The sequence below is a fragment of the Fringilla coelebs genome, assembly GCF_963513975.1.
Source record: "Fringilla coelebs genome assembly, chromosome: 5".
NCBI lineage: Eukaryota > Metazoa > Chordata > Aves > Passeriformes > Fringillidae > Fringilla > Fringilla coelebs.
Window position 1 is genome coordinate 61,612,507 of NC_140033.1, and position 23,500 is coordinate 61,636,006.

The 23,500-nt window shown below is 44.9% G+C and overlaps 1 protein-coding gene across 5 annotated transcripts in view; it reads right to left on the reverse strand.

The window, feature by feature from the left end:
• BICD1 (BICD cargo adaptor 1) overlaps positions 1-16,303 on the reverse strand; it is a 166,510-nt gene extending 150,207 nt beyond the window's left edge. For all 5 annotated transcript variants that reach the window (XM_084206518.1, XM_084206519.1, XM_084206517.1 and 2 more), the window contains exon 1: positions 16,064-16,303. In XM_084206518.1, the coding sequence (XP_084062644.1) occupies positions 16,064-16,276 (213 nt within the window). In that variant the 5' untranslated portion in view covers positions 16,277-16,303. The remainder of the gene's footprint in view (positions 1-16,063) is intronic.
• Between the last annotated feature and the right edge of the window lie 7,197 nt (positions 16,304-23,500).

Below are 23,500 nucleotides of genomic sequence, written 5' to 3' on the forward strand. Positions count from 1 at the left end.
CTCTCTCCAGAGTCCCAACACAGCCTGGCCCCAACTGGCCAATGAGTGAAAACAACTCACAGCAGAATCCACGGAAACAATCACCCGTGGCTAAACAATCTCCAAACACATTCCAAAGGAGTAAAACAGAGGAGAAGGAAATGAGATAAGGATTTGTTTTCATTTTTCTCTGAGCCTTCTCAGCTTCCCAGGAGAAAAATCCTGAGCAAAAGGATTTTTCAGAAAATGTGCATGTGACATCTGGGAAAGAAGATGGACACGAGGAGCTTTCAGAGCTGGATGAGGCATGAGACAGGAGGATCTGTGTCACACTGCTCCTGGCACTGTGCTGCCACCACTCACAGCCCATCTCCATGGCCAGGTGCCACCCCTACTGCCAAGGGGATGAGGAACAGCTGTTGAAGGACTGTGATGTGACAAAGCAACCAAATGCTTTATCCCACCTCTGGGACAAGACATTACCTCTTGCAGCTGCAGCAGCTGGATCACCCTGGTCCAGCACAGCACAGCTGACCCTGTGTGTGCCACACATGAACTGGGCAAAGGGCAACCAGGAGATCAGTAGTTTGCTTTGCTTCTTTTCACCTTATTCAAAATCTGGACAGTTGAAACCCACTTTTTGTGAGAAGAATCTTTAATCAAACAGGGGTCCATTGCATAAGAGCTTGATGTTACAACAAAAGATGCACAAACCAGTGAACCATCCAACAATTTAGTTTTGTGATTTTCCACCACTGCCTAAACAAACAGAGCTAAAGGTTTGTGACAGCTGCTTGTATTTCAACTATCTCAGGATCTCAAAGTTCAAAACCACATTCTAGAAAAGCAACTGGCAGAAGGAAATAATTTCTAACAGCCCATCAACAGAAGAGGCCCCATTTTATGATTAATTACTCATATTGCCATAAAACCTAATTGTCCCAGCCAAGAATAGAGGCTCACTGTGTTCTTTCAGCACAAACAGGAGGGCAAGGGCAGGTCTTGCCCCAAGGACCTCACCCTCTACAAACTCCTGCTCCAAGCTCCACGTTAACCACTGCCAGCTCTGCAAGAAGCCTCATCTAGTGCTCAACACACCCCAGGAGATTTTAGCTGTCCTGAATTCCCAAAGAACTGCAAAAGACTCACCTCGCAGATTTAAATGAAGATTTCCTAGGTATTCCCATTGTAAAGGTCATCCCACGTGCTGGATCTCACTACAGTAAAACCTGTCACTTAACTTCTCCCCATGCAGCAATAGGAACAAGGGGTAATTTGTGGGGTGAGGCTACCCACAGACAGCAGCCAAGGAGAGGCAAGATGCATTCCTTGCAGGGAGAGGTGGCTGGAGTTTGGTTTCTCTCACCAACAATCAACAACCAGGTGTATGGAAAGAGCAAAGGAAAAATCAAGGGTTTCAACTAACTGCTGGGATTAGTAAATGCTGATGTGAAAATCTGTCCCAGCAGAGAATAGTTGTGGTTCAGGAAGAGATAAGTGGGAAGGAGTAGGAAGTAACAAATTGTGGGATGGCAGCCAGGAGCAGCTTCCAAAGGGGAAAGAGCAAAGCAGAAAGGACAGCTGGGGATGCATTCCCAGACCCCAGGTACTCCACACGTGCTCTGGACCAGCAGAGTATGTGGGAGGGGCACCACCAAGGGACCCTACAGCACACAGGGGACAGGGTGCTCTCATGAGGTGCTGAGGATCTCTAAGGGCTTTTGCCACTGAAACACTGCCAAGTAATAAACTGAGAAACCAAAGAGGTTTATCTGAGTTTTTTTCATCCTCCTTTTTCCTTGAGCTTTGATTGTGATAAAGTAGCAAAACTACCATAGCACCATTCCTAAATGGCCTTACTGGTCACCCTGGCACCAGTGGGAGACACTGCCAGTGCACACCCTGGTCAGTGAGCACAGGGCACTTGACTGCTCTTCCTTTCTGGCTGACTGGCTTTTTTAAATGGAAGGATTTGGAAGATAAATGATTGGACTGAACCTGAGAAAAATCTGTGTTTTCCTTGTGATTTAGTCACAGATTTCCTTTGAAATTATGGCTGAACAACCTATCCCACCACAGCTTCTGGACCTCTATTATTTGTCTGTAAATCCCCCTTATTATTCCTTAATACCAAATCCCTGACAAAGTCCTATTTCCACAGTAAAAATCTCTATTCTTCTATTTATACACCTGCAACTCCTTGTGCCAGGCATTGCAGAATCCCCAGGTGTTACTGTCATGCAATAAATAACAATTTATCCCACCCTGCTGGGACTCAATGTGCCAAACTGCAGCTCAATGAACAAGCAGCACTCTGAATTTTCAGGCTGTTTCTGCCTTCCTGGAGTGCAGCCTGTGCTGCCACAGGGTAACAAAGAACTAGACCTGCTTACTAACAAAACCCCTTTTGAATAACTACAGCTGGCTTAAGTTGATAGTTTTTTGCACACTACTCTGTGTGCAAGTGACACTTTTCAGACACACATGTGTGGCATTCACATTCTCTGAAAAAAATACCATCACCCAGGATTTCTCTCCTGGGAAGCTGAGAAGGCTCAGAGAAAAATGAAAACAATTCTTATCTCATTTGCTTCTCCTCTGTTTTGCTCCTTTGGAATGTGTTTGGAGATTGTTTACCCACAGGTGATTGTTCCATTGGATTATGCTGTGAGTTGTTTTCACTCTTTGGCCAATTGGGGCCAAGCTGTGTTGGGACTCTGGAAAGAGTCACCAGTTTTCATTATTATCTTTTTAGCATTCAGTAAGGATCCTCTCTGTATTCTCTAGTATAGTATAGTATTCTTTAATATGAAATAGTATTATAAAGTAATAAATTAGCCTTCTGAGCACACGAAGTCAGATGAATCATTCCTGTCTTCGTTGGGGCATTCCCTGCAAATACAAAACACACAAGCAGTGGTTAATTATTGCAGTGGACTTTATTTCATCAGAGTCTCTTTCCACTAAAGACCCCAACCAGTGTCAGTGCCCCTGGAGGGCTGGATGTGATACCCTGGCAGCAGCCAAGGTCATGCTGACTCACTCCCTCTGGCTTTTCCCTGCATCCATCCAGTGCCAGTGCTCTGGTGAGTGCTTGACTATTCATTACACTGCCTCTTGCAAAGCTGCAACTCCTTTCTCCACAGACAGCACAAACCATCGGACTGCAGGCTCCTAAAAGCGGTGCTTATCAGATTTTGGATGCCTTTTCAAGGGGTAGATTACTTTCTGCTACAAAAATAACTGATGGCAGGAGAAGAATCTCTGCTGCTGGGTTTTGGGGCAGAATTCAGGATCCCCTTTCCCAAATCTGCTTCTTCAGACTGGAATATTTGACAAGCACATCCCTGAGGGATGGCAACAAAGCAGCAGCTCTCAGTACCCAGCCCAGCATCAGCTGGGGGTGTCTCCCTCAGGCTCCCACTGGTTAAGAAACCCAGGAAAACTTTTCAAGAAAGATCTTGCCACTGAGAGACCTTTATAGAATAAAAAGTGGGCACAGCATGGTCTCCACCTGAAACTCTGCCTGTTATACCCAGGGAAATGTTTATGCATAGCCAAACAAGGCTCATTTTAGGTTTAAGTTATTGTATTTGCAGGGAATGCCCTGATGAAGGAAGGAATGATGCATCTGACTCCATGTTCTCAGAAGGTTAATTTATCACTTTATGATACTATATTATATTAAAGAATACTATGCTATACTATACTAAAGAATACAGAAAAGATACTTACAGAATGCTAAAAGATAATAATTGAAAACTTGTGACTCTTTCCAGAGTCTCAACACAGCTTGGCCCTGACTGGCCAAAGAGTGAAAACAACTCACAGCAGAATCCAGTGAAACAATCACCTGTGGGTAAACAATCTCCAAACACATTCCAAAGGAAAAAAACAGAGGAGAAGCAAATTAGATAAGAACTGTTTTCCTTTTCTATGAGGCTTCTCCACTCCACTTCCTTCCTGGGTGAAGGGATTTTTTCAGAGAATGTGAATGCCACATTAGTGTCTTCCCATCAGTCTCATCTGCTGCAAAAGCAAATTCAACGACCATAAAAACACAGGCATGACTCTGAGTGTCTCTAACATCAGCCCAGGGAACTGTGAGTAAAGAACTTTTCAAACACAAGTGCTAAAACTATAATCAAGGTATCACTGCATTTTCTGTTCTTGACTATATATCTTTCCACAAGCAATTAGACAGAAAATGCTTTAAATTACAAATCATGATGCAGTATTAAATAACTACAGCAAAAATATTTAAAGCCAGGAGCCTATGTGTATATCACAACAATCACTCAGGTATGTAATCTGTAATTTCAAAGTATGTGGGCAAAAAGAAGTCTAGAAATACAGGTTTCAGTGCAAAGCTGCTCAGCCTGTTTCATAAAACAAACTCATTGTTTTCCAACACAAACTAAATACAGACTTTGGGGACAAATTTCCAAATCGGATCTAAACTTGATAATTCAGTTCTGTTACTTTAATGTGGATTTTATTTTGTGAATGCAAAGCACCTAACAATCTACAGCATCACTGTAACATTAAATTCAGCACATTTGGAAAAAATGTTGTCCCTCAACTGTGTTGCTCCAGATTTGCTACTATTTTTACAAAGCTGAGCTTACAGCATCTTAAGTGAAAATTTTGTTATTACCAGATGGCAAACATCAGCCCTTATCTGGCAGAGAAATGAAAAGCTTACCTAATGCCCAAGAAATGGAATTACCTAATGCCCAAAGTAATGTACTCCAAACAATGCCATAAGACTCCATCTCCCTTATTGGTACACACAGACAATTATATTCCATCTAAATCCTATTTCTCTTCTCTAATGTTATATATCATACACTTTATTTCACAGAGGAGTCCTTGGTACCATATCCTTACAATTTACTTTAAAATTTGTCACCAAGGACCCAGATTTATGACTGAGATTTTATGGATTAGTAATTGATCTAGTGCACATTTTTAGCTTACTGCAGATGGAAGATGCATGTCAGCTGAAAACTCTTTCCTTCAGGTTTCTGCTGCGTTCTGTGTTTGGCTGTGGGGGTTTTTTCACCTTGTTCTTACACATTTGGGGCTGGTCAAGTGCATGCACATGAGCAGTCACAAAAGCTCAGCAGAGTTATGACAACTCATTAAACTGCAAGAACAAAATCACATGCTTGAGACACAATAATTTTAATTATGCCAGTTCTTCCCACTTTGGTGGGAAGAAATCTGAATTCTCAGTTTGTAACACATTTTATCCCTTCCATCTTGATGACAGTGCTGTTTGCCAGCAGGTGGTAGGCAGAGATTCAACAATAAATCATTGCTCTCTTTTATCCTTGACTTACCCATGGAGGCAGGACTTCAGCATTGGTCTTCAAGTCATACCTGCTATAAATGACCCTTAGGCAGAGCCCTGAATAGAGGGTATATTGTCAGAGATGCCATTCTTCTCATGGGATGCTTAAATCCAACCTTTCCTACCTGTGTTTGAGAGTGGGAATTACAAGCAGTTATCCAAGAAAGAAAGGACAATGCAAATGTTCCCTTCAACTAAACTCAGGTGAGCTCTGCAGGTTTGCCATTGCTGTGCAGTCACCTGGAATTATCCAGAACCAAGCAAACTTTTAATGTTCTGTAAAAACTCCATGAGGTATTCAGGGTATGAGCACAACTTTTCCTACTCACCTAAAAAAAAAAAAAGCCCCACAAACTTATCTTTATTAATACTATTTATTATAGGAAAAGCTACAAGCTACAGAGAGCCCATATTTAATAAAAAGAATCACAGATTCAAGTTGGACAATACAGTTGTTAAGTATCTTGGCTTAGCCATCAAAGTGAGAACCAGAGGCAATACACAGGCACTTTAACCAAATTGTGAACTCTCCATCTGCCTCCAGACCAAATGTTCCAGTTCTCTTAACACCCAAATGCCATAAGGCTGAGAGTTCTACCTTTCTGGGCAGGGCCAGGATGCAGTGCAGTTTGGGATCCTGCACCTTGCCTTGTGGGTGTGAGTAAACTATACTCCAGTCCTGAGAAGACAAAATCCAAATCATGCCGTGTTCATGTTTGGCCAAGAGCCAAGCTTTTGTAAATTAATTGTTTCACCAAGCCACCTGTTCCCTTTGCCTGACCCAAATTCCTATCTTTATCCTTAAAAGTCTGCTTTTGTCTTCCCATCTGAGCTTTACAACTACTTGGAGCTGGGTTTCCCTCTCTAAGTATCCAAAACAGAAGTTAAAACTGCAGCTATTAGCGGCTTCCAGCTTCCTCCAGGGCAATCAGTCATTAGCCAGTGATGACAAACAACAGCACTGTGCAGCTCATTCTCAGTACACTGACATTTAAATCCATCCAGAGTGACTAAGGCATCCAAGGAAAGCCTGTTTGGTGCTGACAGACTACAACATTTGTACTTGACAGAGTACTAATCAAACGCTCAGCACTGCCCCTGCCACCTGTGTGTCACCTGTGAGCTCTGAGAGATCACAGAATTAAAAACAAACCAACACAGACCGAAAAAACCCAAACCACCAGGAAGTGAAGTTCATATAATTTAGGTGAAACATCCCCAGAGGTGACTGACTGAAGTGCAAGGTGACCAGCTCTGCTAACTGAGGATGTCTTTGATGCTTCTTGGCTCAGCACAGAGTTGTCTCTATCAGTGTAGAGGGGCTGAAGACAGTGCAGAGGTAACTCAGGTGTGATTCAGGGGAGCAAGGGTGTGGAGAAGGTATGGCAGCATCATGTGGACAATGGGCCCCATTCCTGTGCTGATCAAAAGGTCTGAGTGTGTTATCTAACCTCACTGGGCATCAGCTGTCTTGTCTGGGCTTAAACAAATCATTCCAGAACCAAACAATTTATTTTTTTTTAAAGGGGGTTGAGTTTCCTAAAACCTGATAGAAAGGTGTCCTCTTCCTTTGCATCCACACAGCCAATCTGATTTTAAAGCTGCCCTAAAAGTGATCTTTCCAAGGATGATTTTAATGGTGAGGCTGCTATAAAGCAGAGGGGACAAATCCTTGGTTGCTTCATTTTCAGTCCATGCAAAAACAACATTTCAATGTATTTCTAGGAAGCCCTCATGTCCTTACAATATCTGAGCATAGTATGGAAGGTCTAAACTGCCAAAAATGGCTAGATTTCTTACATTCACACAATGACAAAAAGGCTCTTTAATATAAAAAATTCATCTCCACATCTTAGAGAGCAGCAAATAAACACCAAGGAAGAAATAGGGCAAAGATTGAAAAAAAATGTAAAAGTACATAAACCATCATGAGCAGGAGACAAGCACTGCAAAAGAATGAGAATCAGGCTGCAGACAGAGAGGGAGGAACCCCAAGAGAGGTGAAGAAAATGGGATTGGACACATTTCAGTCTTAGTGAAAGCCTTTTGGGGTCTCATAGGTCTGTCCCAAAACCATAGATTTAGGACAGTGGCCTGCTCCATCTTTTAACTACCAAGTTAATTAAACTTTGATAGTGAAAGAAATTCAGAAGCATAAATATTATAATCTCAAAAATATTTTTAATACTGCTCTCTGCAGAGAAGTAGAGACACCAACAAAAACACTAATCTGCAACCTAGCTTAGTTTCTACCTGCCTACTTCAGCTTTAGGCACCTGCCCTTGCTCAGGCACATTTTTCACCTTCTGACTAGTCCCAGCTATTTCCATCTGTAGCTGGTCTGTACTCACAGTCTGCATTCACAGTACAGTACAAAAAATTGCTGGTTTCTCCTCATAATTATCTGCTGTGAGAGATACAAGTGATAAAGGGACAAAGGGCACATTCATGTCTCTACATGCTATATCAATTCCTCTAAATTAGGAAAATACTCTCTCTCCTCCCACATAAAATGAGTGGTTTTGATTTCTCAAGGAAATGAGGGAAGAGGAAGGCTATGAAAGTCACAGAAGGAATGTAAGACAATTCAGCAGAAATGAATACATGCTTTTCAGTCTCTGTCATTATAATTTAAAATCATCCCTCCTCCCCCCCAAAAAAGTACAGTACAGAATTGTACTGAATTAAACATTACCCCCTCAGGTATCAGACCAAGAGGGAAGGGAAATCTGTAACAGAGGCAAAAGGGAGGCAGGAGCAAGTGGTGATTTGGATTTTACTCTCATTGTCCATATGGAAAAAACACTGATGCAGAAACATAAGAGAGAATGAGGTCCTGAAGAAAAACCACATTCCATTTCAAGAAGAAACCTCTTCTTCTAGAAGCCCTCAATACAGAAAAACACATGATCTTGCATGTATTTTTCTCCAACTGCATAAAGTATACAAAAGTTGCCCAGGTGCAAATTCACTCTATCTGACTTTGAGAGTGCTCCTCATTTTACTATGATGAATGCTCACAAATTACTGTTTTATGCCAAATCCTATTTTCTCCACCATTGTTTTGCCCCTCTTGCACTTTCAATAAAGCCAGGTGTTCACCCTGAAGGCTGTTGTGCACACAGACTGCACACACACATCCTGAAAAAGAAAATCCACAAGGCAACACAGAAGGGAAGGGAAAAGTATTTCACCTAAAGGAAGGTCAAAAGAGGGTAGTAAATTATTTCTTTTCTAATCCACTATAAAAAAGCCTAATACCAAACAGATGGGGACCTTCAGATTAAAATCTCTCCTGTGACCCCCAGTTTCACATTCAGGAAGTAGTTCATAATGACAATGTGTGGCTCACCCATTAACACCTCAATCAGTCATATTAGATTTGGTACTAATCTGATATTTCCTAGAAAATCTATGGAAAATTTACTTTTCCGTGACATAAAAGCCAGTTGTAACTTCCATTTATCTCTGAGGAGTTCAACCCAGATGACTGATTCAATCAGAATTGCTTAGATTAGAAAGATATTTATTTGATGAAAGAATAAAATGAAAAAAATAATAATTTAACTATTGGGAGAAAACAAACTGCAGATTTAGATTTCTTTTGTGAATATGTGAGCCCCCAGTGCTGAAAGCTGACCATCCCTGCTAAAGGGCAGGCTATCATAGGAGGACTAATATTGCATGTTCATCTGTACTGGCTGCAAAGGATAAAACACAATTACTGAGAGCAACTGGGAATACAGGTTCCTGGAAAAAAACCCAAAAGCTTCATCTACATTTTACTTTGTGTGCTGCCAAAGCTCCAGCAATAGTTCTAATTTCCCCTAACATGATTCCAGCTGCTTATGTTTTCTGTAGGCTAATGCACAGGATTCATTTCCTCTTGGAGGAAGCAATCCTGATGTAATTTGATGAGCATCTCTCTTAACATCAGTATCCCCCCCTTCCCTCTGCATTCACTCCTCTCCTCGTGCTGACTTTTAGGCAAAGGTAAAGCAGTTCCCTGGAGGTATTGGGAATCAGATGATGAACCCAATCTGGATTACTGACAGCAATAACCCCTCCTCAGTTATTTTTAACTGAGGCTAGTTTCCTACCCTGCTGTGACAGTGTGAACAGTTGCACAGCTGAGAGCCAGAACAGGGGCAGGAATGGCAGAAGGAGATGTAGGATTGTCTTGCTGAGAGATGAGCACATCCAACTCTGCCCTTAGTAACCCCAGGTCACTGGAGACTTAATAACAAGCAAGAGAAAATGAAATTCAAGCACGAAGTGAGGCTGTGGGCCTGCTGACAGTCACTGTTTCTAGGCAGGACATGACTGTGTGTAGGGTAACTCACAGCAACACTCAAATTTAACTGTGCACACTGGGCACCCTTCAGGCACTTTGCACTGCTCCAAGCTCCTTGCTGTTTGCCCCCTTTCTCCCCTAGTGCAACCTCCTCTCACAGCAGGACCAGCTCTGCACCCAGCCCAGGTTTCTGAGGGCTGTATCCAGCTGGGGCTTAAAAAGTTCCATGGAAAGAGACTGCATGACCTCTCTGGGCAACGCCTGTGGGACTGCCTGTGCTCACAGGGAAACAGATCTACCTCAAATTCAGTCTGAACCTCTGAAGTTTCCATTTATGCCAGTTATCTCTTGTCCTCCCACCCTTCACAGTATCACAGGATAGCTGGAGTTGGAAGGGACAGCTGGAGGTCAGCTACTCCAACCTCCCTTCCTCCAGGGAAGGAGATTCCACAGCCACTCTGGGCAACCTCTTCCAGTGCTCACCCGCACAGTGAAGAAGTTCTCCCTCGTGTTAAGGTGGAACCTGCTCTGCAACAATTTCTGCCCATTGCCTCGTGTGCTATTGCTCAGAACCACCAGGAAGAACCTGGTCCATCCCCTTGACACCATCCCTTTAGATACCACTGACATTGATAAAGTCCCCTCTCCTTAATCTCTTCTCAAGGCTGAACAGGTCCAGCTCCCTCAGCCTACCCTTGTAAGTGAGATGCTCCAGTCCCGTCATCATCTTTGCCACCCTCTGCTGGACCCACTCCAGGAGCTCCGTGTCTCTCTTGTCCTGAGGATCCCAGAACTGGACACTGCACTCCAGATGTGCCTCACCAGGGCTGAGTACAGGGGCAGGATCCCCCCCCTCAACCTGCTGGCAATGCTGTTCCCAATGCACCCAGGACACTGCTGGCCTTCTTTGCCACAGGGACACTTTTCTGCTCATGGAGAGCTTGTTGTCCAGCAGGACCCCCAGGTCCTTCTCTAGAGCAGCTTCCCAGCAGGTCAGCACTCAGCCAGGTGCATGGGGTTATCCCTTCCCAGGTACATGATCCTTCACTTGCCTTTTCTGAATTTCAGGAGGTTCTTCTGTGCCCATCTTTCCCATCTCTGTCGAGGTCCTTCTGAAGGGCTCACAGCCCTCTGGGGTATCAGCCACCCCTCCCAGCTTTGTGTCAGCAGTGAACTTGCTGAGGAGGCAGCTGCCCCTTCATCTGAGTCACTGATGAGCAAGTTAAAACAGTACTGGACCCAGTACCAACCCTTGGGGGACACCACCAGTGACAGGCCTCCAACTAGAGGTACAGGGCACTTCCACAAAATGCCTGGCTCTGACATCTCAATGCACTCTGTGTCCATGTCTGTGCTGCTGGGTCCCTCACCGCCCTCTCTTTTCTAGGCTGAAGAAGCTCAGCCCCCTCAGCCTCTCCTCACAGGGCAAGTGCTTCAGCTCCTGACCATCTTGGTGGTCCTTTGCTGAATGCAGTCCAGTTTATCCATGCCTTTCTTGTATTATGGGTGCCCAAACTGGATGCTGTTTTCTAGATGTACAACTGCCAGCTTGAAAGTGATAACCACTTCTCTAAATTTACCAGCTCTGCTTCTGCTGCTAAAGGTTCAGGATGCTGACAGAATTCTCAGTGCCAGGACACACTGCTGTCCAGCATTCAGCTTACTGTCCTCGAAGATTCCCAAATCCTTTGCCACAGACCTGACCCTCAGTCAGTCAGTCAGTCAGTCAGTCAGTCCGTCCCCAGCCTGTAATAACTGAATGCCCTCATCTCTGAGCTGGGTGCTGGGCAGCACAGCCTTTCTGAGCGACACAACATGAGCAGGCACAAAGGACAAAGTGGTGAGATCAGGATGAGTTGCCGAAAATGTTTCACCTCATCCAACTCAAGCCCACAGAGCTGCCACTGGAAGGAGGTGTAAAGATATACTGAGATGGCAGCAGTTCACAGCTCCCAAGCTCCATATTTGGAACACATTCAGCTGTGGGGAGAATTTAGAACATCTCAGTGCGATTTATGTGCTGCTTCACACTTTCCTAAGCATCCTGTGATGTAGACAGGTGTGCATAAGAATCCACATTTAAGAGGGCTGTATTTGGAATGCTTTTTGGGAGGAGTCTCCCTCTCCTCCAGCCTTTTTGGATGCAGAGAAGTCCCACCAAATGTACACTTGAGAGATGGAAGAGGCAGAGGTGATTCAAGCAGCAGGAGGGCGAGAGGTTCTGGAGAACAGTGGGGGAGCTGGAGGGGCAGTGTCACTTCAGAAGAGGAGATGGAGCTTGAGTCACCTGTGCTGAAATAGTGTGAGGAAGAGCAGAACAGAAAAGAAGCTGCCAGAGAGATCTTCAGCTCTACTCCTCAAAAAACGCTTTCAGACACAGACCCAGAATCACTTCTGGAAGCCCTATTAGTAAACTGAGTAAGCACTTCATAATCATTGATACAACATTTCTGTGAGGTAAATAAAACAAACACCTGCCAAGGACAGGGCTACTCACCACTAGTCTGGTGTCCAAGCATTTACCATGGATAATTTGATTTTAAGTAAAGCAAGCACTAAACCGCCTGGAAATCAGATATCCAGTGCCCTGTGCAACCCTGAAGAGTTTGTCTCCATAGACTGTAATACATAGCAAAGTGAGATATTGCCTAAATTACTCAGTCAGAGAGGGAGTCAAGGCGAGGAACAGCTGCCATGTTCATGATTTGATTCCCAAAGAGAAATCTCTGCCAGGATTTCCCAGGCCTAACTCTTGCAGAGTTGGACACAAAGCCTTCCATCCCCATTTAATCATGAGCAGATGTGACTGATATTTCTCTGCTTTAAAAACTTTATGGACCACCAGTGTCCAGTGGCTGATCAGAGAATCATGGAATGGCTGAGGTAGGAAGGGACCCCCAAGCTAAAGAAGGGACAGCTGCAGTATACATGCAAGAAGATCAATATGAAGACATTTTACACTTCCATTAAAAGAAACAGAACAACACACATTACTCTTACAGCAAATGCAATGTGAACATGTAAGACCAGATATAATGAAACCATTGGAAGATGCTTTACATAAAATATTATGGTAATTAAACTCTCAACTCAGCAAGACAATGAAAACAAGCTACCTTCAATCCCATGGCTAATAGCAAGTCCTAGTCTCTGAATTTTCATGGACTGTAGATTAAAAGCGACATGAGCTAAAGTAACATTCGTAACAGGGGCCCTAAAATGAGAGTGTTTCACCAAAGATCAAAATTCTACTAGACTGAGATGTAATTGACTAGAGAAACATCATTTTCTGAGACTAAGAAAAAAAAACAACCCAAACCCCATGAAAATTAATAAAGCTTTAAATAATAACAGTGGTTTTGCAACATGAATTTATCTCATGGCCCAAAACATCAAAATCTTGGGCTAAAGCAGAGACCTGTGAACACAGCAGAAGAAACATCAGAGGTTACCAAAACAATTCACATTGTGGATAGCATATATCCTGTATACAAGTATTAATATTTAATGTAATATATTGTAATTTGCTTTTACTTCAACATCCCATAATGGCCTTAGTTTCCCATTTCACTCTCCAAAGATGGAAATTATTGTATAGCAGAGGTATTGCCATTTATATGGTAAAGGACTGCTGAAGTCCACTGCAGTTTTGGATTGCCAAGGCGGATGGGAGAAGTCTTCAGATCCCAGTCTGCCAAACCATGGCTGAGTAAAGTTAAAGACAGGCAGCTCTTCAACTGAGTAATAAATAAATATGAGGTCCTAACAACAGAACACGAGCAATCAATAATATAACCGTTAAAAAATTAAGACTTGTCTCAAAAAGTCAACGCCAGTAACTGAATCTGTTCAGAGAAGGTCTGCAGAAGGAGAAGAAATTGTCATAACATAATCCTGGCCACCTCATTGCACCTACTATTCCTTGGGAATGGACAAACTGCTTATTCTAGCACAAATCTGAGGCCTAGTTTCTATGTCCCAATATGGCTTCAAAGAGGATGCAAATGCAGTGAAGAGCACAGCACAGATTTCTGTCTGTCAGTCAGTCTTGGCATTCAAAGTCCTACCACTGGGCAGCATGTTCTTGCAAGGGGCTGCTGGAGGGAGGACACAAAAACCCTCCTCCACACATTTTGGATAGTGCTTTACTAAACCAAAAACGTGTCTTTGGACTTCTCTGGCCCCTTAAGAGCTTTCAGACAGAACCCTACAGCCCCACACCTACACTCCACAGGACAATTTGCCTGAACTACCTGAATTCTGCCTCACTGGTGTCGTTGGAGGCACCATTTGCTTCTGTCTCACCATTAGAGGTCTGACTTGTGCTGAGGGAACTGCCTTAATGGAGGTGCTAACACAGATGTAGAAAACAGGTTACAGCAACAGGAAGGGCTAAGAGAAAATTCTCCTTTGCAGAGTGCATGTGCAGCACGAATCAGTGTGGTTTCTGCTATAAAGGTTAAAAGCAAGAAAACAATTGCTTGCAGCCTAGGTGGGGATGGAAATGCCCTACCTGCTGCTAAGGAGAGCTCTGGAATTGAGAGCCCTGGGTCTGGACTGGAAATTGGAGAAACTCCAATCTTGCTTGGCATCAGGCAAGCTATGGGGTTTTTCCTGTTCCTCCCCCTGTGAATATCCCCTCAGCATCCATGCTGTGGCTGGCACAGCATGAAGGCATGGCCCCAGAGGAGATATTTTGGGCTGCAGAGCATGCACTGACTTCAAGGAGAGGTAAAGAGGAAGAGAGTCTGTGCCCATCTTTGATTTCAATGAATTGCATTGATTGACTAATCCCTCTAGTTTCATCATTTCAACTCGATTCCTTGCACTACCTGTGCACCCATGTGTCCTCCTGGCTTCTCATCAGTCTTCTTCTGTACATGATCATGGTGGGATAACAGCTACCTGCAGCTTTGCTGATCTCCTCCTCTGTCTTCTTCTTCTTCTTTTTTTCCCTAGAAACTGCATTGCACTTTCCCCTTTTAATTCTGTTCCTCTATTACTTCAGGTCATTTCAAACAGCACTGCCTTCATGCCAGTGCCAAGTGATGTATCTCTATCCCTCACTCTGGTTTCAGAAGTCCTGAGCCTATTCCATAGGCTCAGGGGGGGCAGGGAGGCAGAGATCAAGTTTAAGGAGACCAATAGGTTTTTCTGAAAAACAGCTTTATTCTTCGTATTGAAAATAAAATGTTCTCAACTCTTCTGGACACTGAACCAAGTCTGTAGCATAACTCATTTACCTGCAAGCAAAATGAAACCCTTATTTTATTAAAAAGGCTTCTAAAAGGGCATCAGTTAGTAGTCTAAAGAATAGAAAGAGAAATAATCTAAGTTTTTTAAGTGTATTTCTTCCACATGGAATACATTCATGGTTTCTAATAGAAATGTCATTAATTCTAAAAGAATTTCTGCACATTCTGTAAAGCAGGGGGCATTTTGTTCTGTCTGGGGTTTTTTTGTAGAACAAAAAGATACATTCTAAATTTGGGAGAATACCTGTTTGATGCTTTACCTTCTGTTTACAAAACCTAGTCAGTTACATTCTGAGACGGTATAAAAGCAGCATGAGATGCAGAGCGGTGAGTGCTGCATACGTGTGCACACACAGCCCTCCCGGAGCTCCCACGTACGTGCACTGTTATCAGCCTCAAGTTACTTCCCTTAAGGATGAACATAGGGACGGTGATGATTTTTCGGAGGCAGAGTCATGTTTAGCAGAGCTGAAAGGCAAGGTGTAACACCCACCTACTTCATACTTTGAGTGTTACAAAAACACTCAAAAAAGATAACCCCAAATCACTCCTCCAATCGAATATTTCACCCTTTCAGCATGACGCAGAAGTTTAATTTCCACTGATGGGTGACCTCGAGAGCGCTGTATACCCGCCCCCCCCATGGCAGCGGTTCCCCTCACTGGCAGACTAAAGCGGGTCTATAAATAACTTCAAAAGGAATTGTCTCTCTCCTCACGCACTGCAGACAGCTGTTTACAGAGATCCCGACTCCTTAAGCACTGCGTTGGCCCAGCTCTCATCCCGCCGTTTCCTTCGCTCTTGCCAGACAAGCCCCGGGCGATGCGGTGCGGGCAGGACCGGGGCACCCTCCCCTGCCGCAAACGCCTGCTCGTTCCCACAAGTTGAGTGCGGGAGGCTGCCGGGGCAGGAGCCGGAGCGCGGCCCCGGGGAAATGTCTCAGGACAAGGGGGTTGCGATCTCGTGTAATCCGTCCTTAAGCTCCGCGGTCCCGGCTGATCCTCGGCCCCGGGAATCCCCTCCTCCCCACCCCCGGAGCGGAGCCCGCAGCCGCTCCGGGCCCGCGCATCGCGTCCCCGCTCTCCCACCGGCAGGGGCCGGCCAGGGACACGCGTGGGGCGCCCCGCACCTGCCCGCAGCCCCCGGCGGCGGGCCGAGACAAAAGCCCGGCTGCCTCACCTCCTTCAGCTGCTCCAGCTCCTGCTTGAGGCCGTCATACTCCGCCTCCAGCTCATCGTACTGCTGCTTGAGGGTGAGCTTCTCCTCCAGCACCACCAGCCCATACTCCGCCGCCTGGATCTTCTCGTGGGTCGTCTCGGAGAGCTCCCTGGTCAGCCGCTCGATCTCGCTCTTGTAGTGGTCTGCGCCCTGCAGCACCTCCTCCGCAGCCATAGCCCCGCCGGCACTGCCGCGCCGCCGAGCAGGCAGCCAGGGGGCGGGCGCGGCCGAGGGGCGGCACCGGCACGGCCGGCCCGGCCCGGGGATGGGGGTCGGGGCCGCCTGCGGGAGCCGCCGCCGAGCGCGGTCCGCCCCGCCGCAGCCGCGGCCCCCTCCTCCCCCGCCGGCCGCCCGGGACGCGCCGAGGCCGCGCTCGCCTCCCCCGGCCCTGCGGCGGCCCCGGCGGCGGGGACGCCTGGGCTGGCGAGCGGGCGGGCGAGCCCCGCTGCCCGGGGAGGCGGCGGCGCGCTGGAGGCCGGGGCGGCGAGCGGGGCGGCCGGGAGCGCGCCTTCGTGCGGCGGCTCCCGCGGAGATGCTGCTGCTGCTGCTGCTGCTGGCGCCCGCCTCCTCCCGCGGCGCCGGCACCGCCGCCTCCCTTCCACACGGTCCCTCCCCTGCGCTCTTTAAGATGACAGCGTCCTCGGGTCTGGCATTGCCGCCGGGCGGGCGGGGAGGCGGCGCGGCAGCGGCGGCGGAGCTGCCCGGGCGGTGCGGAGCGGCCCCGGCGCGCCGGGATGCGGGCGCTGCGCCTGCGGGGCTGCTCCCGCCGGGCCCCCTCCCTGCCGGTCCCCTCCCGCCCCTCGGCCGCCGTGTCAGCGCCTCCCGGTTCTGCCGGAGTGCTGCTGCTGCAGCGGCGGCGGTGCGGGTATAAGTAGGAAGGGAGATGCAGCCCAGCAAACTGCGGGAGGGGGGGCGGCAGCAAGTATTCCCCTGCTGTTTCGGGAAACTGGGAAAGCAGAGTTAGCTCTGCTCCCTTCCCTGCCCCCGGTGAATGAGTGCGTTTGGTTCTGGTCAAGGCAACCTGAATGCGAAACAGCAGCGGGGTCGGGGCGTTGGGCAAGGGCTGCTCTTCCATCACCATTAGCACAAGGTCTCAGTGCCACTGATTAGACAGCAGGACAAAACTGATTCAGCTCGGATGCGGTCACACCATTGTTTCTCTGTCAAATTAACCGGGGGACCTGATGCATAGATTATGTCAGTTTTATGCTGGCTTTATGCTGACTGCAGAAAGACAGATGCTACTTGTCCAGCATAAAATTGGAGTGGTGCAGACAGACAGGAACTGATCTCTTACAAAGCCTGCCAGTAAAAAGTTAACACACCAGATTAGGCGCATTTTACATATTTGAACTGGAAGAGTGAGTTCATCCTGGATCAATGTCATAGCCTTTTTTTCATATTCAGAGTCTTAGGCTCCAATTTACTGTTTCTTCAAACTATGGCCTGCAAATAGACTTGAATTGATATTGGTCAATTTTTGCTCTAAGTACTAGCAGGACCTGTTTTTCACGTTTTACTGACTGTTTTTACTTTTACATTTACTCCTTAAAAGGTTGAAAACTGAGTTAGAATTTTCAAATTGAGGTGTTTGTTTTAAATAGAAGTTACCTGTAAGAAGATGGATGTCACTGCCCCACCGTGCAGCACTGTATTGGAAATCAAAGACAGAGATTTCCTTTCTTGCTGACCTGATAATGTTGTTTTAAACAAGCCCCATTCCCTTTCCACCGTGGCTCCCCCGTGACTAAGAAATAGATAAAAATTATTTGACTGTTCAGCAAAGTTCCTTGAGATCTGCAAATGGAAGTACTAACACTAGTTATACAATATATGCATACAGTGTATGACATATATCAATTTAATAAATATATGTGCATGCATACATAGCTAATACATTGTAATCCAGCCTGCACAAACATTTCTCATTGCCTAGAGAGCATTCGTGGAAGAAGCAAGCAAAGTAATGGAAGTTCTGTCAATTTTTAGCTTGAAAACCACTTCCAAAATGCACATTTTTAATAAATTCTACTGTAGAAACAAGTGTGGATATTAATAGGAAAAAACAAGTGTGGATATTAATATATGAGAAGAGTGAGTGGCTCTCATTGATGAGTCAGTGTCAAAAGAGAGGAGAACACCAGTATCCCAACTGTAATTCCCACAATATAGCTAACCTCAACACTCTTTTCTTAAAAGACAATGAGGGATTCCACAAATCAGAAGGAAAAAAAAAAAGCCCACATTTCAAAGGAGAAGCAAAATAGTGTCCCAAGAGCTTTCACGAGTTCTAGTCTAGTTGCCTTTCTCAACTTTGCACCTAGGCCACTGTGCATGGAAATGTTTATTGAGCACAGAAATGGATCAGAAAACAAACATCTTTGGGACCAGTGCTAAAAATGAGTGGTTGGGTCAAGGACAGTGTGGAAAGTGGCTGAAGCAACAGGATGCCTACAGCTAATCAAGCCTTGGTGTAACTCCACTTAGCATCAGTTGGTTGACAGTCTTGCTCACAAGCCAAGGGCAGCCTCAACTCTTCTGAACATCTGCACCCCAGAGGGGAAGTCTGGTGTTTTACAGTGTGTCAGTTTTTCTGCAACACCCCAAAAGAAAGTGCAGTGTGAAAGGCAGGTGTGGTGCCCTGTGCAGCAGTGTGTGGCTTTCACATTCTCTGAAAAAATCCCTTCGCCCAGGATTTTTCCTGGGAAGCTGAGAAGCCTCAGAGAAAAGAGAAACAATTCTTATCTCATTTGCTTCTCCTGTTTTGCTCCTTTGGAATGTGTTTGGAGGTTGTTTACCCAGAGGTGATTGTTTCATTGGGTTCTGCTGTGAGTTGTTTTGACTCAATGGCCAATCAGGGCAAGCTGTGTCAGGACTCTGGAGAGAGTCACCAGTTTTCATTATTATCTTGTTAGCATTGTGTAAGTATCTTTTCTGTATTCTTTAGTATAGTATTTTTTAATATCATATAGTGTTATAAAGTAATAAATTAGCCTTCTGAGCACATGGAGTCAGAGTCATCATTCCTGCCTTTGTCGGGACATTCCCAGCAAATACAATAGCAGTGCACAGTGACTGTGAGGTCCTCAAGCCACTCTGAATTGAAAACACCAAGATGCCCATGATTTTCTGTGACTGGTGCCATTTATCCCCCTAATTGCCTCCTAAATGTAAACAATATCAAACCTGTATTCTTTGGTGATATTTGTCTTTGTTTTCAAATTCTACTTCTTTAGAAGTCTTCTCTGAAAAGTCCCCAGTTGTCAGGGGACTTTTGTTGTCAGTTGTCAGTTTCTCTGCACTGACTGGGCTGGGGAGCAGACACATGGATACCTTCAGACATAGATATTTAATTAAGTGAATCCCACCTTTCACTTCTCTGTCTTTTCTTAGGCCTAAAAACCAGCACCTACATTCTGTTGTCAAGATCCTCCATCTGTATTTATAATGGACTACTAAGGTCACTGATGGACCTGGAAAATATTCAAGCTCCTTTCCCTCTTACCAGGAGCTCTGATTTTGCCTCATTTGTGACTCTGTGGAGATGAGAAAAGATGGATGATCTTACAATATAAATAGCATCTAAGTTTTAGCCAAAGTCTTCATTAAAGAAGGAGATGCTGCAGCATGACCCAAAGGTGGTCATTCCCTGGGGATTATCCATAACAGAGGCAGTGGGACCTCCTCTGGTGGAGATCTCTGGCTTTCTGGGGTGCCTGTGATAAACTATGGATTCGAGTTACTGTACAGTGGTGCCAGCAAAGCTCCGGCCTCAGTCACAGTTCTGGTACCTTTAGGAGCTCACTCATGAGTGCAGATAGCCCTAAAACAAGGATATTGCCATCTCAAATAATTCCACTGCCCTGGTGTGATCCCCTTGCTTTGGTTTAAGGCCTGCTGCAATGCTCTTAGCTTTTCTGCCTCCCCCAGTGCAAAAAGCATACCCTGGTCTTATTACAGGTTGGCATATCACCCTGCATTGTTATGTCTCCTTCATTTTGCCCTGTGCACCACCTTCACACGAATATTTCAAACAAGTCTCAGGTAATTTTGTCTACATGTCATTCCACATACTTTAATAAAACAAGCTTCTCTCTGACTGCATTCATTTCATGGGCATGGAGCTGAATTCCTTTGGATTCCTGACATGTGATACTAGTGGATTCCTAAACCAAGGATAATAGGTTTCAGTACTGATTACACATTTTTTAACAGACAGGGAAAAGGATACAATTCAAATCTTACTCAAGAGATTATTAAATTTCAGATCATTTAAGGAGCATCTAATGACCTCTATGAAATGAATGATTGGTTCTGTGCCTTAGTGACAATGCAGCTGTAAAAGCAGCCTGGACTGTATGGCAGAAGGCTGAATCTGCACCTGCAGCATGCACAGACATCCCTGTGAGTCCATTTCTATGGAGCATCTCAGAGCACCAGAGCCCAAACCAACTCAGCTAATTAGCAGTGTTTGGCAGGCTCACCAGAGTGGCCAAAGGGGAAAAAAAAACAAGAAGAAAAAGAAAGGTATGAGGACCAATCTGTCATTGTTAATGAAAATGGCATTGATTTCCTGAATGGGAAAAAAAAGGGGAAAGAAAGCACTGAGAGAAGTCTCTATGGGAACAGTGCTGGGTCTGGTTTGGAAATAAACAAGTGGCTGTTGCACTGCCAAAGCTTTGTCTTTCTCCAGCACAGAATATAAACATCACCTTTGTAATGGATGGTCAGCCTAGAGATAAAAGGGAGTCACTGGGAAGAAAATGAAATTTAAAAAGATATTATGAGATCCTAGTCCAATGGAAATGGTAATAGGTTTTAAGAAAATTAGTTTATGGGGAATGTTAAGAGAAACTAAACACAGGAGCTAATAAACAATAATGCATATAATAAAAAGTAATGATGTTTCTCTGATTAATGAGTGTCAGCATTCAGAAGAGAGGCTTTCAAACAGCTGTGTCCTTATGTGAGTCCTCTGTGAATTGCCTTTAAAAGATCTGCAAAGGTAAATAATTTTAATTTTTGTAAGCCTATTATCAGGTGGAGTTAAATGTGATATACAGGAAACTGTAATTTCACCAGAATAATTTTGGGCTCCAAAAAGCTGGAGGTTGAAAACCACTTGTGTAAAACATATGGAACCTGAAAGGAAAATGGAGTAAAATAGAACACTTCAACGAGGAAATCAGGGAAAAGGGCTGCACAAAAATGGTTCGCAGGATGATTTGCGTGTAATGAGCAGGGGTTAGAGAATCAAAAATGAGTTTTACAAGAAAACTACAAAAAATTAAGTGTAATAACATTTAGAAAAAACAGTCAGCAATAACTAAGCAGCCAACTGATACTTGCATATTGGAAGCTTACAGACTGCAGCAAAGAATGTGAATTATAACTGCTATACTGAATAAATCATTTCAGGGTGTTGCTTTCAGTGAGGGTTGCACATGGGTCTTGGTTCAGCTCCACAACTGTAAGCTGAGTCTTTTAATTGACAGCAGTGCCCTCAGGCTCAAGATCCAGGACACTGCTCTTCCACTCTCTGCAGAGACTCAGAACACAAATAAAAAATGGCTGAAAGGAGCACAGAAAGGATTATTGTGCCTATTTAAACGACCATGCACTTTCCTGTGACACAAGGAAGACCTGCCCACCAAGAATCCTTTGTCCAAACAACTTGTCAGCAATTCAGCCTAGATGAATCAGTGTCACAGTGTTCCTTGCTGAACAGCTGTAAACCTGGGAGGAGAAGGGAGAACACAGTTTATCTCAGATACACAGCAGAAATACTCCAAAAGCAGCGAGTGGCCGGAGTGCTCCCCGGGGCTGCCTGCTGGGGACAGTCCCTGGCTCTCCCTGCTTTGTCATGGCCACTCCATATGCCCTCAGTCCCATCAGCCCAGCCACAGCCTGGGGGCTCTGCCCCACTGACATCCCCCTGAGCAGTGATCTCAGCGATCTGAGCGCTTGGGGGCTGCCAGACTGTCCCCCCTGCTCCCCAGCACCCTGGGCACAGCTGTCACACTGCGGCCAGGCTGTCAGCCAGGACCCTCCTGAGGAAGGTACAGCACCCATGGGGATGACCAAGGGAGTTTTCTGTCTCAACACCTGGTCCCTCCACAGAGCAGAGGCTTTTTGCTCCAGCAGAGATGCCCAAAGCCTCTCATGGCTGCTTGCACCCCCAGCCAGCTGCTGTCCTCAATGCCAAAAGGCACAGGACAATGCCCTTTTTTCTTGGCAGCTCTATTCTGGCACTTTTCAAACTCTCTGGTTTGTTGTGTTTTTTCCAGACTCTCACAAATCAATTTCTCAGTCATCTTTAGTGTGTTTCTGGGAAGTGAAATGAGGTTGTACATTATTCCTCCAGTCTCCTTCTTCGTTTTATTATGTCAAGTCAGTGCCAACAGCTTTGGAGTGAGTGGATGGGCAGAGCTGCTCAGTTCCTCAGCTTCCTCCTATCACCACAGCATGGGCAAAAGCAGCTGGCAAAACCAGAATAATAGACAGATCCCACATCTGAAATGTGATCTGACTGTAAAATAAGAACCAGACTGCAGGTGATGATCCCATTTTGACTAGTTTTTCTTCTCAGAAATCATTAATGTGGGAGAACAAATTTCTGTATAACAATGTGCCTTGTCTTGAAACTGACAGCCTAGAATCTGCAGTGCACCTATTAAAGATAGCTTCAAAAGGCACTTAGTTCTGCTAAAGCTAGCTTTTGCCTTACATTCCTTATCGTGCATCAATGACTAAAAACATTTACAGACAGTGATCACTGAGAGAGAAACTGAAATTTTTATGTGGAATCTAATTGTAATGCTGTGTTGATAATGTGAAGAAAATTTGATTCAGATACTATAAAAAGCATATGATTTAGTGATTTTTTTCAAGAGCTCTAAGCTAATATTTCATCACTCAGCTGCTAAAAACACATTACAATGAATGCAGAACACACAACACAAAGAAAATTACATTACATTTCTATTAAGTGAGTGTGGCATTTGGGAAAGATGCCAGGTTTATGACACTATCCTATAAACTTGGATTTTGTTAAGTTTATATCAAAGTACCTAATAGAGAATGGGTGGTATGTATTCAAAGCACTAAAAACAATGGATTACAAAGAAGGCATTTGGATCAAAGCTACAATTATTTTCCTTAGCTAAGAGAGGAGTCAAAGTCCAATTAGGAGATTAAGATCTTGAACTGGAGACTGACTTCCGTGGGAATTTTCCCAATCACTTTTGGTACATCTTGGATTAAATGATTGCTCTATCACAAAGCAGGGTACTGCAAACTTAACTACTTTAAAATCCTCTCTAGAACTTTTTTCAATAATTATACTAGCATTTAAACTATAAATGCTTATAGTAATCACATTATTCAACCTACAGATAC